Genomic DNA, 15,016 nt, shown 5'->3' with positions numbered 1-15,016 from the left:
GCCTCGAATGAGCGCTCTCGCCGCCTTATATACGCCGGCGAGAGACGCAGAGAAAGCAGGGAAATTAGAATCCGTGCGCGCCCGCTGTGGGTCAAGATCAACTCTCCTCCTGTGTGCGTGTGGGTCTAGTATTGAGCGTGTGCAGTCGATGAGCGTGAGCGAATCGTCGGAACTCTGTAAAATACTACCGTAAAGAAGGAAATAAATGTATTGATTTATTTAGCTTATTTAATGATCGAAATATGAGGTCGAGTAAGGCAAAGATCCTTACAACATCCATTAATATGTCTTATAGTTAACAGTCTATAAACTTCCTAGCAACAAAAGTTTTCCAACCTCCACTGGCGTGCAAACCGATCGATCATTTCGAAACCGTAAAGAAAACAAACATCCTTGAGTGTTTAAAAGTCTTGTCTGTGTATTTTATTGAGTTACACCGAACTTTTCTCTTGCTCATCTTATCTTATCCTTTTTCTTTTCAAATAGTTGCAGGCTCCTTTTTAAATTTACTGACCATATCTTACAATAAAAGTTATTTTCCTTCAGTTTACTTTTAATTTGTCTTTCTCAACTGTCATAATATTCCTTATTATTTTTCCAGAAAGTTACGGCTCTTCATCTAATTTCCCAAAAAAATGACCGAAAACCTGACGAAACAGTTGAATTCTTGCAAGATGTTAGTTTTTCAACAGAAATATTATTTATTTCAAAAAACTTATGTTTTTCAGCGCCCACGCTCCCTCGCTATCTGGTATGCCATTGGATATTATCAACAGGATTCTTGACAAGTTGGATCCAATCTTTCGGTATACTTTTTTTTTGTTAATCCACCTAATCTGAACTATTTTCCAACAGATTTTCTCTCCGGAGAGTGTGTCGGAATCTGAGAAACGTCATTGATAACAGAGACCCGGAAATTGAGCAAGTACATGTTCTTTTCCAGTCAAACCAAAGTGTTCTTACTATCAACTCAACATTTGAGTTTGACTACAATCTGTATGCTATACTGGATGATTTGGCAAGTTTGTGGAAGAACCCGAAACTTCAGTTGAAATCATTTTATGCCTCAACATCAGGAAAACATCAGGAAACTGTAGTGGATTCGTTTGAGGAAATTGCTAGATTAGATTATCAGATTCACTGCAAACATTTTGGACTTTATCTGTTTGAATTTGATGATGTGTTAACTTTCTTGCCCCTTTTTAAACCTGGAATTCTAGAAGAGATTGTCATAACTACGTTCGAGCAAGTAGGAAACGATGAAGCATTTGATATAATTGAAACGGAACAATGGAAACAAGCAAAATCAATTACTTTGCATTCAATGAACAAATTGAGTTACTTCACTTTTCCCATTGAAGACCTTTTTCATCTGTGCAAATTCTCTGTGTCACTAGAAGAATTAACAGTTTTTGATGCACTTAAAATCAGAAATGTGAGCTTTAAAAACTTGTATTCTAAAAGCCAATCGAATTGTTTTCAGATTCTCCTGAAATCCGTACATTTTGAAGCTGGTCAAATCAATGTAAAAAACAAAATCCAGGATGATGTTTTGAGAGTTTTCAACCCAGAATTCAACGATAATATTTTTCGCTATGACAATTTTGAACTCACTTTTAAGTTAAATTCGTTGAACGTTAAAAAGATTTAAAGAAATCTTTTCTATTCTGGTTGATTTTTTCAAATGAAAATTAACAATTTGTTTGAAAAATATGCCGCTTCAACTTCAGAAGTACACAGTTATTTTCTGTAAAGCGTGAAAAAATGGCATCTTACAAGAATACAACTGATTCATTAGGTTGGTCATTTTGGTCTGATCAGTCGTTCTCTGAAAAATATTGAGAGATAATGAGAGAAACACTGAGTAAATATGATACACAGACAATCCCTTGAAAAATAGCTCATAGGTGTTTGTTAAACAATGAACATTTTTAAAGTGGGTGGAGCTTGTTAGGTTTTGTTGCTAATAGTAAATTGAAATTGCTTTTATTTTTTCTAATTTAAACTTTCAAAAGGTTCACTTTTTTCTAGAAGTCTCTAAATCTAATTTTTCTTTTTGACACGTTCCTGAACTTTCTTCATAGAAGTTTCAAGAATGTTCCAGAGCAAGGTTTCTGATATGATATTTTGCTCACTTGTGCGTGCTCTTCGTTTATCAAGTGTGACAATATTCTCTGTTAGTTTTCAGAACCCGAAAAATGACCGACAACCTGCTGAATCAGTTGGAATCTTGCAAAATGTTAGTTTTTTTTTCAAATATTTTTTACCCGAAACGCAGAGAAAGCAACATCATAAACATATCTATGTAGATCAAAAAAATTCCATGCCAATTTCTAAAACCAGCAAGATTGTTGACAAAATGGATTTCAAAAATAAGTAATATAACCTCAGTTTTTGTCATTTGAATCAAGATAACAAATTTTCAGATGTATTCTCCGCGGCGTGTGCAAATCGAAGAAAAATACTCATTTGGATTCACTCCTGGGGTGTTTATCAGTGTTGATGAAGAATTCGGAACTTCAGTTGGATTCATTGGATATCATAGTTTACCACAATCATAACACAATAGTTAAGTGGTTCGAAGAACTAGTCCAATCGAAAAATCAGACTCACTGCAAACATGTCCAACTGGTGGCACCTGGAGTTCAGCGTATGTTATCTTTCTTGTCCCATTTCAAACCTGAATTTCTCGAAACAATCATTATTGCACAAAATGGAGTGGAGAATTCGGGAGAAATTTGTAAATTCATTGATATAGTTGAATCGGAACAATGGAAACGAGCGAAATCGATTTATGTCTATTCAATAATCTCCTCCAATTTTCCAATTGAAAACCTCTTCCATCTGACCGTTTTCTGTGTTCCGTTGGGAGAATTGGCAGTTTCTGATGCAATTAAAATTAGAGATGTGAATTTAAGTACTTTTAATATTTAAATTAATCTAAGACTTGTTTCCAGATTCTTCTGAAGTCCGCTCATTTCGAATATGGCCAAATCGATGTGAAGGAAAACATTCCGCAGGAGGTTGTGAGAGTTTTTGTTCCAGAATTCAATGATGAAATCCCTCGCTATCGTTCTCGTGGGCTTGAATTCAAAGTCGATCAATTTCAACTCACATTCAGCTTTAACTCGGTGATAATCAAAAAGACTTGAAGAAACCTTTTTATTTTCGATTGTGATTGTTGTTCTCTTTTCAATTGGAAATGAAAATTTTTTTGAAAATACCGTTTTTTAATTCGGTCTCGATACCGTCACCAATATGGCGAGTCAAATAGTTGAAGAACACCTTGTTGCAGTAGGTGTGTTCGTCATTGAATAGATATTGTGAAAGATCCACTTGGTACACTTGGTGACAGGTTGTCCCATAATATATGTATCAGCACACTCTTCCGTAAAAAATCAGTTGAGAAGTCTGAGTCTAGACGCGTCTGCAAAATTCCCGCAATTCTCGGGCATCAAACCGATATGGGGCATTCTGACAACACGTGTACGTTTAGATACAAAATGCAGAATGACAGTTAATTGTGGGAAGATGACCTCATTTCGGAACGATCTATATGTGCAAACTAATCCAGCCAGATGTTCAGAAATTTTCCAAACAAAACTACAGCGGAAGTAACTGAAAAATGCATTCCACTACAAACTTTCTGTTTTTTTTTCAAAATTATTTCTCATTTTATTGTTGAATTTAACCGTTTTTTTGTATTTTTCAAACTTTGTTTAGAGTACGGTAGTTCGTAAATTCCGCAGTGTGTTTGCGGACCGCACCCTCTATTTTACGATCATTGTTTTATTGTTTATTTCGAAACGTTTTCAATCTAATTTTCGATTAATTTCTGTTCTAATATGAAAAATGTCGTTATACTTCCAATTTTTAAATTACTGCGGTTTATTTTTTAAGCTTAATTACTACTTTTTCTATTAAAAACGGCATTATTGTTTTATTTTCAGGTAAAATATCAAAATGTCGGCCGCTTTATGCGAAAATGAGCTATCCATCCGAACATGCATTTTGTATGAGGCCTTGGACGATATACCAATTGAGGAATCCTACAAAAACTTCTGCAGAAAAGTTGGAAAAGACGCCATGACACTTTATGATTTCGATTATTGGTTTTATCGATTTCACAACGGAAATCATGATTTGCATCATGACAGAAGGTATTACAGGGTGTTTTGAAAAATAAATATTAACTAATTTAGTTTTTTCAGCAAGGATTCGAAACAATTGACGCTCTCCGACATGCCGATTGGCATAATGCCCGAAATTTTAAGCAACGTGGATCCGATTGATAGGTATGTTTTTGGTGAAATAAACCTCTATTTAAAAATTAAAATTCAGATTGGTTCTTCAAAAAGTGTCTAAAGGCCTTCGCCAAGTGGTTAAGGACATGAAGTGGGAATTCGATACTTTGTCATTTATCAAAGATAACAGTTTACTTTATATTCATTTTCCTTCCAGTGGAACTGTGTATTATTCAAAAGAAAACGGAGGTAGTGTCACGCATTGGACAAGATCTGGCGATGGTAAACCAAGTCAAATCAGGAGAACATTTGTTGAAGGATGCAACTCAGACAAACACGTTTCGAAGCTAATTAGCGCTAAAGCGATGCTAATGTTAAAAATAGATGTTATAAGTTGCCCCACCTAGCTATGCTTTTTTCTAAGTAGCGTCGCTTCCTTTCTAATTAGCGTCGCTTTCGTTCTAGTTAGCAGCGCCCCTCCGCTAATTAGCAGCGCAACGATTCTAATTAGCGTCGCTTTCGTTCTAATTAGCGTCGCCCCTCCACTAATTAGCAACGCAGCCGCGCTAATTAGCACAGCACCAGCGCTAATTAGCATCGCTTATTTCTAATTAGCCTCGCTTTTTTCAAAAAAATATTTTCATCTCGAAACCAAAAATGGTTATTCAAGCCAGACTCCTGGCCTCTTCCTGGACCCTCACCGGTCACGTTTTTTTTGACAGGTAGTACCCTGTTGAATTCTGGGTCACCGCCTGAGCCCCTTACGTGGTTTTCCCGAGACCTGTCCCTCCACTGAAACTTTTCTGCCACCATCCGGAGTCGAACCCTTGACCTCGCGCTTCTTGATCTGAACTTCTACCTGTTGAGCTAACCACGCGTGCGCGTGGCGAGTATCGAGGCAAATTAAGTAGCGACCAGGATAGGAAAGTTCACGAGGCCTATATCCGCGAGAAATAAAGTGACATTCTCAAAATTCGAAAATGACAAATTTTGAACTTTTTCTGCGATGTCTGATAGACGTGCGACAGTGTAATTTCTCGAGACATTTTATTCTGTGTCTTTAAATAATTGAACATGTTTGCGAATTTTTCAGTTAAAGCATAGTTTTTTAATGAAATAATGTATGACGAACAGAGGGCAGGGTCAAATTGTACTCTGATAAAAGGCTTACTACCGTATTCCTGACACTCTGCGACTGCATACACTATTAGAGACTGCAGTAAACTGCAGTACTACTGGGAATTGTAGTACTACATACCAGATGTGCCTTTCTGATGACTGCTTTTTTAATCATGACAATAGGGCCTGTCTGTTTTTGTCAGTTTCAGGTCACTACAGGCCACCTACCCAGTTTACTACGGAAAATAAAATCCAAATTTTCGACTTTATTACCCTGATCTACAAAAGTTAAGATACAACTAAAAGCCTAAGCTACAACTGACAACTGAAAAGGAAACTTCTTAAATCTTTTCTGTAAAAGAAATTATAATTATAAAATTATTTTTCATAATTTCTGAAAAATGTGTCAACATTTTTTCATTTGAGTATCACCACTTATCAGATGGTTAGTTTTAATATTGGAGGTTACTGCTGAAATTAGCATGGAGGCGATGCTAATTAGATCTAATTAGCATCGCCTCATCGCTAATTAGCAGCGCTTATTTCTAATTAGCAGAGGGTGGTAGCGCGGGTCTAATTAGCGTCGCATCTGCGCTAATTAGCAATGCGTATTTCTAATTAGCATTGGTGGTAGTGCGTTTCTAATTAGCATTGCCTCATCACTAATTAGCAGCGCTTATTTTCTAATTAGTAGCGCATTTCTAATTAGCATCGCCTCTTTTCGTTTTAGAAATGCTTGTTTTAAATTTAGCAGTGCTTATTTCTAATTAGCTTGAAAACGTGTTTGTCTGAGCAATGAAAGGGAGTTATTCCACAACGATTGCAAGACATTGATGGAAAACAAAAACGTTGTTTTAAAAACGTTTGATTTTTCAATGTGGCACAATGATGGAACGACTTGTGAAAAATATCTGAAAAGTGCCATCGAAATCATCAAATCGTCGAAAAAATTTACCACCACAAGCCTAAGCATTGGTGTATGGAGTTTTCACGAAATTTCTCAGATCTTGACGCTGATTCAGCCAGAACTTGATATTTTTTTCGTGGAATTTATTAAAATTAAAAATTAACAATGAAAGAATGTAAAATTTCTTTAAAAATTCAAATAAATTATAAGTCATCCGAGTCATCCGAATCATCCGAATCATCAGAGTCTATATATTCAATGGTCACAACTTTTCCACCCCATGAAGAACTGAATTCGATTCTGAACTCCGTGTCATTCGGGTTTGTGTAGTAGAATTCTTCATTTTCATTCTCGTCACCGCCGAGTTCAAAATCCGAGTGAAATACTCTCAGAGGTGTCAAGCATCTGAAAATTTTTGTCTTATTTAATTGAACATTTAGGGAAAAATCTCACATCACGAATTTTCCTGGCATCTTCCACAGTGAATTCCGTCAATCGCACGGTAAAAGTAGTGAAATGAAGCAAATGTTCGATTGGAATAGAGGTTTCTTCCTTCGACTCGAAATACTTGGCCATTTTCCATTGATCCGTATTCACAACGTGTTCATAGCCAATCGATCCATTTTTGATTTGCAAATCCAGGCACTCGAGCGATTCTGGCTGAATCAGCGTCAAGATCTGAGAAATTTCGTGAAAACTCCATACACCAATGCTTAGGCTTGTGGTGGTAAATTTTTTCGACGATTTGATGATTTCGATGGCACTTTTCAGATATTTTTCACAAGTCGTTCCATCATTGTGCCACATTGAAAAATCAAACGTTTTTAAAACAACGTTTTTGTTTTCCATCAATGTCTTGCAATCGTTGTGGAATAACTCCCTTTCATTGCTCAGACAAACACGTTTTCAAGCTAATTAGAAATAAGCACTGCTAAATTTAAAACAAGCATTTCTAAAACGAAAAGAGGCGATGCTAATTAGAAATGCGCTACTAATTAGAAAATAAGCGCTGCTAATTAGTGATGAGACGATGCTAATTAGAAACGCACTACCACCAATGCTAATTAGAAATACGCATTGCTAATTAGCGCAGATGCGACGCTAATTAGACCCGCGCTACCACCCTCTGCTAATTAGAAATAAGCGCTGCTAATTAGCGATGAGGCGATGCTAATTAGATCTAATTAGCATCGCCTCCATGCTAATTTCAGCAGTAACCTCCAATATTAAAACTAACCATCTGATAAGTGGTGATACTCAAATGAAAAAATGTTGACACATTTTTCAGAAATTATGAAAAATAATTTTATAATTATAATTTCTTTTACAGAAAAGATTTAAGAAGTTTCCTTTTCAGTTGTCAGTTGTAGCTTAGGCTTTTAGTTGTATCTTAACTTTTGTAGATCAGGGTAATAAAGTCGAAAATTTGGATTTTATTTTCCGTAGTAAACTGGGTAGGTGGCCTGTAGTGACCTGAAACTGACAAAAACAGACAGGCCCTATTGTCATGATTAAAAAAGCAGTCATCAGAAAGGCACATCTGGTATGTAGTACTACAATTCCCAGTAGTACTGCAGTTTACTGCAGTCTCTAATAGTGTATGCAGTCGCAGAGTGTCAGGAATACGGTAGTAAGCCTTTTATCAGAGTACAATTTGACCCTGCCCTCTGTTCGTCATACATTATTTCATTAAAAAACTATGCTTTAACTGAAAAATTCGCAAACATGTTCAATTATTTAAAGACACAGAATAAAATGTCTCGAGAAATTACACTGTCGCACGTCTATCAGACATCGCAGAAAAAGTTCAAAATTTGTCATTTTCGAATTTTGAGAATGTCACTTTATTTCTCGCGGATATAGGCCTCGTGAACTTTCCTATCCTGGTCGCTACTTAATTTGCCTCGATACTCGCCACGCGCACGCGTGGTTAGCTCAACAGGTAGAAGTTCAGATCAAGAAGCGCGAGGTCAAGGGTTCGACTCCGGATGGTGGCAGAAAAGTTTCAGTGGAGGGACAGGTCTCGGGAAAACCACGTAAGGGGCTCAGGCGGTGACCCAGAATTCAACAGGGTACTACCTGTCAAAAAAAACGTGACCGGTGAGGGTCCAGGAAGAGGCCAGGAGTCTGGCTTGAATAACCATTTTTGGTTTCGAGATGAAAATATTTTTTTGAAAAAAGCGAGGCTAATTAGAAATAAGCGATGCTAATTAGCGCTGGTGCTGTGCTAATTAGCGCGGCTGCGTTGCTAATTAGTGGAGGGGCGACGCTAATTAGAACGAAAGCGACGCTAATTAGAATCGTTGCGCTGCTAATTAGCGGAGGGGCGCTGCTAACTAGAACGAAAGCGACGCTAATTAGAAAGGAAGCGACGCTACTTAGAAAAAAGCATAGCTAGGTGGGGCAACTTATAACATCTATTTTTAACATTAGCATCGCTTTAGCGCTAATTAGCTTCGAAACGTGTTTGTCTGAGTTGCATCCTTCAACAAATGTTCTCCTGATTTGACTTGGTTTACCATCGCCAGATCTTGTCCAATGCGTGACACTACCTCCGTTTTCTTTTGAATAATACACAGTTCCACTGGAAGGAAAATGAATATAAAGTAAACTGTTATCTTTGATAAATGACAAAGTATCGAATTCCCACTTCATGTCCTTAACCACTTGGCGAAGGCCTTTAGACACTTTTTGAAGAACCAATCTGAATTTTAATTTTTAAATAGAGGTTTATTTCACCAAAAACATACCTATCAATCGGATCCACGTTGCTTAAAATTTCGGGCATTATGCCAATCGGCATGTCGGAGAGCGTCAATTGTTTCGAATCCTTGCTGAAAAAACTAAATTAGTTAATATTTATTTTTCAAAACACCCTGTAATACCTTCTGTCATGATGCAAATCATGATTTCCGTTGTGAAATCGATAAAACCAATAATCGAAATCATAAAGTGTCATGGCGTCTTTTCCAACTTTTCTGCAGAAGTTTTTGTAGGATTCCTCAATTGGTATATCGTCCAAGGCCTCATACAAAATGCATGTTCGGATGGATAGCTCATTTTCGCATAAAGCGGCCGACATTTTGATATTTTACCTGAAAATAAAACAATAATGCCGTTTTTAATAGAAAAAGTAGTAATTAAGCTTAAAAAATAAACCGCAGTAATTTAAAAATTGGAAGTATAACGACATTTTTCATATTAGAACAGAAATTAATCGAAAATTAGATTGAAAACGTTTCGAAATAAACAATAAAACAATGATCGTAAAATAGAGGGTGCGGTCCGCAAACACACTGCGGAATTTACGAACTACCGTACTCTAAACAAAGTTTGAAAAATACAAAAAAACGGTTAAATTCAACAATAAAATGAGAAATAATTTTGAAAAAAAAACAGAAAGTTTGTAGTGGAATGCATTTTTCAGTTACTTCCGCTGTAGTTTTGTTTGGAAAATTTCTGAACATCTGGCTGGATTAGTTTGCACATATAGATCGTTCCGAAATGAGGTCATCTTCCCACAATTAACTGTCATTCTGCATTTTGTATCTAAACGTACACGTGTTGTCAGAATGCCCCATATCGGTTTGATGCCCGAGAATTGCGGGAATTTTGCAGACGCGTCTAGACTCAGACTTCTCAACTGATTTTTTACGGAAGAGTGTGCTGATACATATATTATGGGACAACCTGTCACCAAGTGTACCAAGTGGATCTTTCACAATATCTATTCAATGACGAACACACCTACTGCAACAAGGTGTTCTTCAACTATTTGACTCGCCATATTGGTGACGGTATCGAGACCGAATTAAAAAACGGTATTTTCAAAAAAATTTTCATTTCCAATTGAAAAGAGAACAACAATCACAATCGAAAATAAAAAGGTTTCTTCAAGTCTTTTTGATTATCACCGAGTTAAAGCTGAATGTGAGTTGAAATTGATCGACTTTGAATTCAAGCCCACGAGAACGATAGCGAGGGATTTCATCATTGAATTCTGGAACAAAAACTCTCACAACCTCCTGCGGAATGTTTTCCTTCACATCGATTTGGCCATATTCGAAATGAGCGGACTTCAGAAGAATCTGGAAACAAGTCTTAGATTAATTTAAATATTAAAAGTACTTAAATTCACATCTCTAATTTTAATTGCATCAGAAACTGCCAATTCTCCCAACGGAACACAGAAAACGGTCAGATGGAAGAGGTTTTCAATTGGAAAATTGGAGGAGATTATTGAATAGACATAAATCGATTTCGCTCGTTTCCATTGTTCCGATTCAACTATATCAATGAATTTACAAATTTCTCCCGAATTCTCCACTCCATTTTGTGCAATAATGATTGTTTCGAGAAATTCAGGTTTGAAATGGGACAAGAAAGATAACATACGCTGAACTCCAGGTGCCACCAGTTGGACATGTTTGCAGTGAGTCTGATTTTTCGATTGGACTAGTTCTTCGAACCACTTAACTATTGTGTTATGATTGTGGTAAACTATGATATCCAATGAATCCAACTGAAGTTCCGAATTCTTCATCAACACTGATAAACACCCCAGGAGTGAATCCAAATGAGTATTTTTCTTCGATTTGCACATACGCCGCGCTCTACCAACAATGCCATGAGGTAGATCATTTACGAAGGTATACCCACCTTCTCTGTCCATAAACATATCGCTACTGTTTTGATGGACAGTTATTTTAACGATTTTAAAACCTGGATCTTTGTTATCGATAAAGTTTTTCAGTTTCTTACACACGCCGCGGAGAATACATCTGAAAATTTGTTATCTTGATTCAAATGACAAAAACTGAGGTTATATTACTTATTTTTGAAATCCATTTTGTCAACAATCTTGCTGGTTTTAGAAATTGGCATGGAATTTTTTTGATCTACATAGATATGTTTATGATGTTGCTTTCTCTGCGTTTCGGGTAAAAAATATTTGAAAAAAAAACTAACATTTTGCAAGATTCCAACTGATTCAGCAGGTTGTCGGTCATTTTTCGGGTTCTGAAAACTAACAGAGAATATTGTCACACTTGATAAACGAAGAGCACGCACAAGTGAGCAAAATATCATATCAGAAACCTTGCTCTGGAACATTCTTGAAACTTCTATGAAGAAAGTTCAGGAACGTGTCAAAAAGAAAAATTAGATTTAGAGACTTCTAGAAAAAAGTGAACCTTTTGAAAGTTTAAATTAGAAAAAATAAAAGCAATTTCAATTTACTATTAGCAACAAAACCTAACAAGCTCCACCCACTTTAAAAATGTTCATTGTTTAACAAACACCTATGAGCTATTTTTCAAGGGATTGTCTGTGTATCATATTTACTCAGTGTTTCTCTCATTATCTCTCAATATTTTTCAGAGAACGACTGATCAGACCAAAATGACCAACCTAATGAATCAGTTGTATTCTTGTAAGATGCCATTTTTTCACGCTTTACAGAAAATAACTGTGTACTTCTGAAATTGAAATGGCATATTTTTCAACAAATTGTTAATTTTCATTTGAAAAAATCAATCAGAATAGTAAAGATTTCTTTAAATCTTTTTAACGTTCAACGAATTTAACTTAAAAGTGAGTTCAAAATTGTCATAGCGAAAAATATTATCGTTGAATTCTGGGTTGAAAACTCTCAAAACATCATCCTGGATTTTGTTTTTTACATTGATTTGACCAGCTTCAAAATGTACGGATTTCAGGAGAACCTGAAAAAAATTCGATTAGCTTTTAGAGCATAAGTTTTTAAACTCACATCTCTGATTTTAACTGCATCAGAAATTTTTAATTCTACCAATGGAACAGAGAATTTGCACAGATGAAAAAGGTGTTCAATGGGAAAAGTGAAGTAACTCAATGTGTTCACCGAATGCAAAGTAATTGATTTTGCTTGTTTCCATTGTTCTGTTTCAATTATATCAAATGCTTCATCGTTTTCTATTGGCTCGAACGTAGTTATGACAATCTCTTCTAGAATTCCAGGTTTGAAAAGGGGCAAGAAAGTTAACACATCTAGGGCTGGAAATGGGTCGAAATGGGTCGACACGCGACACGCTCGATGGGTCGCGTGTCGGCACGAAATGAGTCGCGGGTCGACACGCGACACGCTTTCGCGTTGTAGCCTAGTGCCGATCCTACTGCAAATATGTGTCGCGTGTCGACCCGCGACCCATTTCGTGTTGACACGCGACACGCCGACACGCTCAGAGCGTGTCGCGTGTCGACCCGCGACACTTTTTTTTGTCGACCCAAAAAAGCGTGTCGACCTGCTGCCAGCCCTAAACACATCGTCAAATTCAAATAGATACATTCCAAAATGTTTGCAGTGAATCTGATAATCTAGTCTAGCAATTTCCTCAAACGAATCCACTACAGTTTCCTGATGTTTTCCTGATGTTGAGGCATAAAATGATTTCAACTGAAGTTTCGGGTTCTTCCACAAACTTGCCAAATCATCCAGTATAGCATACAGATTGTAGTCAAACTCAAATGTTGAGTTGATAGTAAGAACACTTTGGTTTGACTGGAAAAGAACATGTACTTGCTCAATTTCCGGGTCTCTGTTATCAATGACGTTTCTCAGATTCCGACACACTCTCCGGAGAGAAAATCTGTTGGAAAATAGTTCAGATTAGGTGGATTAACAAAAAAAAAAGTATACCGCAAGATTGGATCCAACTTGTCAAGAATCCTGTTGATAATATCCAATGGCATACCAGATAGCGAGGGAGCGTGGGCGCTGAAAAACATAAGTTTTTTGAAATAAATAATATTTGTTGGGTATCTACGTGTACCTAACCCTCGACGTGGATAAGAAGATCGTGTAACGTGAACTCATTATCCATGTATACTAACTTTCTATTTATTCCTTAGTTATGTAATAATAAACTACTCGTCTTCGCCTCCTTGTTCGGCCTCGAATACATAACATTGGCGATCAGGATGAGATGAGGCGATCAGGATCTTTCGGGCTCACTGCACCACTGGCTTCATGCACATGTCTACTTAGAAGAAAAGACCTCTGAGGTATTGTTTGATCTACACATGTCTACTGGGAAGAAAAGACCTCTGAGGTGGATCAGGTCAGCTTTGGGAAAGAGGCACCTGCCGTGCTCTCTGCAGTTGCAGTCAAGGTGGACAGGAGCGGCTTCTGGATTGAAGTCGAAAAGAAGAAGGAATCATTGCTCAAATCTTCTGAAGATGCGAGTGAAGGCCACCTATGCGTTTCAAATGCTCAGTCATTGGACGATTGCACAAATTGTTATTGGTCATAACATGATCCACAATCAGGAACTGGGATACAACAGGTTGATGGTGGAACAGGCGGAATCAGTGATGGATGATTCAAGGTTGGGTCTAATATTCAGACAGCAACGTTTTTTAGTCTGTTGGTGAAGGTTGGATGGACATCAAGAAAATTTCGATTGGTACGGGAAGTGTGGCTAACTTGGAACCCGCAATTGGAGGATGTGAACACCGAAGTACCGTGTGCAAAGGATTGGCAATATCGACGGTCACACTGGAGGGTGGTCCGTGAGAACCTCAGAAGACATTCGTGGATGGCTCCTCACCAAAGCTCTCGTTTGTCATTGAAGAGGGGAGATGTTGGGTATCTACGTGTACCTAACCCTCGACGTGGATAAGAAGATCGTGTAACGTGAACTCATTATCCATGTATACTAACTTTCTATTTATTCCTTAGTTATGTAATAATAAACTACTCGTCTTCGCCTCCTTGTTCGGCCTCGAATACATAACAATATTTCTGTTGAAAAACTAACATCTTGCAAGAATTCAACTGTTTCGTCAGGTTTTCGGTCATTTTTTTGGGAAATTAGATGAAGAGCCGTAACTTTCTGGAAAAATAATAAGGAATATTATGATAGTTGAGAAAGACAAATTAAAAGTAAACTGAAGGAAAATAACTTTTATTGTAAGATATGGTCAGTAAATTTAAAAAGGAGCCTGCAACTATTTGAAAAGAAAAAGGATAAGATAAGCTGAGCAAGAGAAAAGTTCGGTGTAACTCAATAAAATACACAGACAAGACTTTTAAACACTCAAGGATGTTTGTTTTCTTTACGGTTTCGAAATGATCGATCGGTTTGCACGCCAGTGGAGGTTGAGATCTTCAAAATCATTTCGCAAGGATGTAACTGGATGTGATATGTATGGCGCAATTGATTGTCCCAGTATCTAAAAGAAAGATCATAGGGTTCTTAAATGTTTCCCGAATACCCACACCGCATTGTTCAATCAAAATTGTTACGAGAACTTCAGGTTTGAAATGTGGTAAGATAGGTATTACGATGAACTGCAGCTAGACACCTCCAATCAGACACATTCGCAGTAAATCTGTTTTCTCAATTCGGTTCAAAACAGATAGTTGATTTACGGAAAAGTTTTTATGTTCTTACTTTAGGTGATAAAGTAAGAAATAAATAGCAAAATACTTCCTCCTTAGCTGAATCAAATGATCAGAAAGAATTTCTTTGCTAAAGATCTTCATAGGCATCTTGTAAAGATAAAACTGGATTAAATAGGTATGGCGCAACAGACTGTCCCGAGAGAAAGCCAGCCGAAAATCGAAATACCCCTCACTTTTTTCCTGCCGCAAAGAATCTTCCTGTTCTTTTTGATTTTACATACTCAATGTTCCCACACAGCAAGTGACAAGTAGTTGATCTCCAGATCAATAGTTTTGACTCCAGCAACTTATGCTGTTCGGACT

The 15,016-nt window shown here is 37.0% G+C and overlaps 3 protein-coding genes and 5 pseudogenes across 8 annotated transcripts; 4 read left to right on the top strand and 4 right to left on the bottom strand.

Annotated features, from left to right (window-relative positions):
* Positions 1-600: 600 nt before the first annotated feature.
* On the top strand, positions 601-3,168 carry fbxa-111 (F-box domain-containing protein). The gene is made up of 4 exons (NM_074884.2): positions 601-676; positions 729-806; positions 856-1,435; positions 1,484-3,168. Exons 1-4 carry the CDS (start codon positions 636-638, stop codon positions 1,649-1,651), a joined length of 867 nt encoding a protein of 288 aa, NP_507285.1. The 5' UTR covers positions 601-635; the 3' UTR covers positions 1,652-3,168.
* On the top strand, positions 2,199-3,152 carry fbxa-112 (DUF38 domain-containing protein; the record flags this gene model as incomplete). Its single annotated transcript, NM_074883.2, has 3 exons — positions 2,199-2,239; positions 2,427-2,907; positions 2,958-3,152. 3 exons carry the CDS (start codon positions 2,199-2,201, stop codon positions 3,150-3,152), a joined length of 717 nt encoding a protein of 238 aa, NP_507284.2.
* A 795-nt stretch (positions 3,169-3,963) lies between the features above and the next one.
* fbxa-205 lies at positions 3,964-4,651 on the top strand (annotated as a pseudogene). Its single transcript has 3 exons — positions 3,964-4,160; positions 4,212-4,295; positions 4,342-4,651. Coding segments are annotated over exons 1-3 (591 nt in total).
* Positions 4,652-6,166: 1,515 nt separating this feature from the next.
* Positions 6,167-6,408, top strand: Y102A5C.37 (annotated as a pseudogene). Its single transcript has one exon. A coding segment is annotated over exon 1 (242 nt).
* Positions 6,409-6,473: 65 nt separating this feature from the next.
* Positions 6,474-7,119, bottom strand: Y102A5C.11 (annotated as a pseudogene). The gene has a single exon. A coding segment is annotated over exon 1 (646 nt).
* A 1,545-nt stretch (positions 7,120-8,664) lies between these two features.
* Positions 8,665-9,352, bottom strand: fbxa-204 (annotated as a pseudogene). Its single transcript has 3 exons — positions 9,156-9,352; positions 9,021-9,104; positions 8,665-8,974 (listed from the first exon to the last, which is right to left on the bottom strand). Coding segments are annotated over exons 1-3 (591 nt in total).
* A 908-nt stretch (positions 9,353-10,260) lies between these two features.
* Positions 10,261-11,279, bottom strand: fbxa-148 (F-box domain-containing protein; the record flags this gene model as incomplete). Its single annotated transcript, NM_074880.2, has 3 exons — positions 10,261-10,358; positions 10,666-11,051; positions 11,239-11,279. 3 exons carry the CDS (start codon positions 11,277-11,279, stop codon positions 10,261-10,263), a joined length of 525 nt encoding a protein of 174 aa, NP_507281.2.
* Positions 11,280-11,825: 546 nt separating this feature from the next.
* Positions 11,826-14,107, bottom strand: fbxa-110 (annotated as a pseudogene). The gene is made up of 5 exons: positions 14,067-14,107; positions 12,947-13,024; positions 12,594-12,896; positions 12,041-12,255; positions 11,826-11,993 (listed from the first exon to the last, which is right to left on the bottom strand). Coding segments are annotated over exons 1-5 (805 nt in total).
* Positions 14,108-15,016: the final 909 nt, after the last annotated feature.

The sequence above is a fragment of the Caenorhabditis elegans genome, chromosome V (genome assembly GCF_000002985.6).
Source record: "Caenorhabditis elegans chromosome V".
Classification (NCBI taxonomy): domain Eukaryota; kingdom Metazoa; phylum Nematoda; class Chromadorea; order Rhabditida; family Rhabditidae; genus Caenorhabditis; species Caenorhabditis elegans.
This window is presented reverse-complemented; position numbering and strand designations above follow the sequence as displayed.

Excerpts from the sequence above, each read along its gene's own strand:
- fbxa-111 (NM_074884.2), top strand. The coding sequence starts at position 636 with ATGACCGAAAACCTGACGAAACAGTTGAATTCTTGCAAGAT. Across the intron at positions 677-728 it reads CAGTTGAATTCTTGCAAGAT|CGCCCACGCTCCCTCGCTAT; the intron begins GTTAGTTTTTCA and ends TATGTTTTTCAG. Across the intron at positions 807-855 it reads AAGTTGGATCCAATCTTTCG|ATTTTCTCTCCGGAGAGTGT; the intron begins GTATACTTTTTT and ends ATTTTCCAACAG.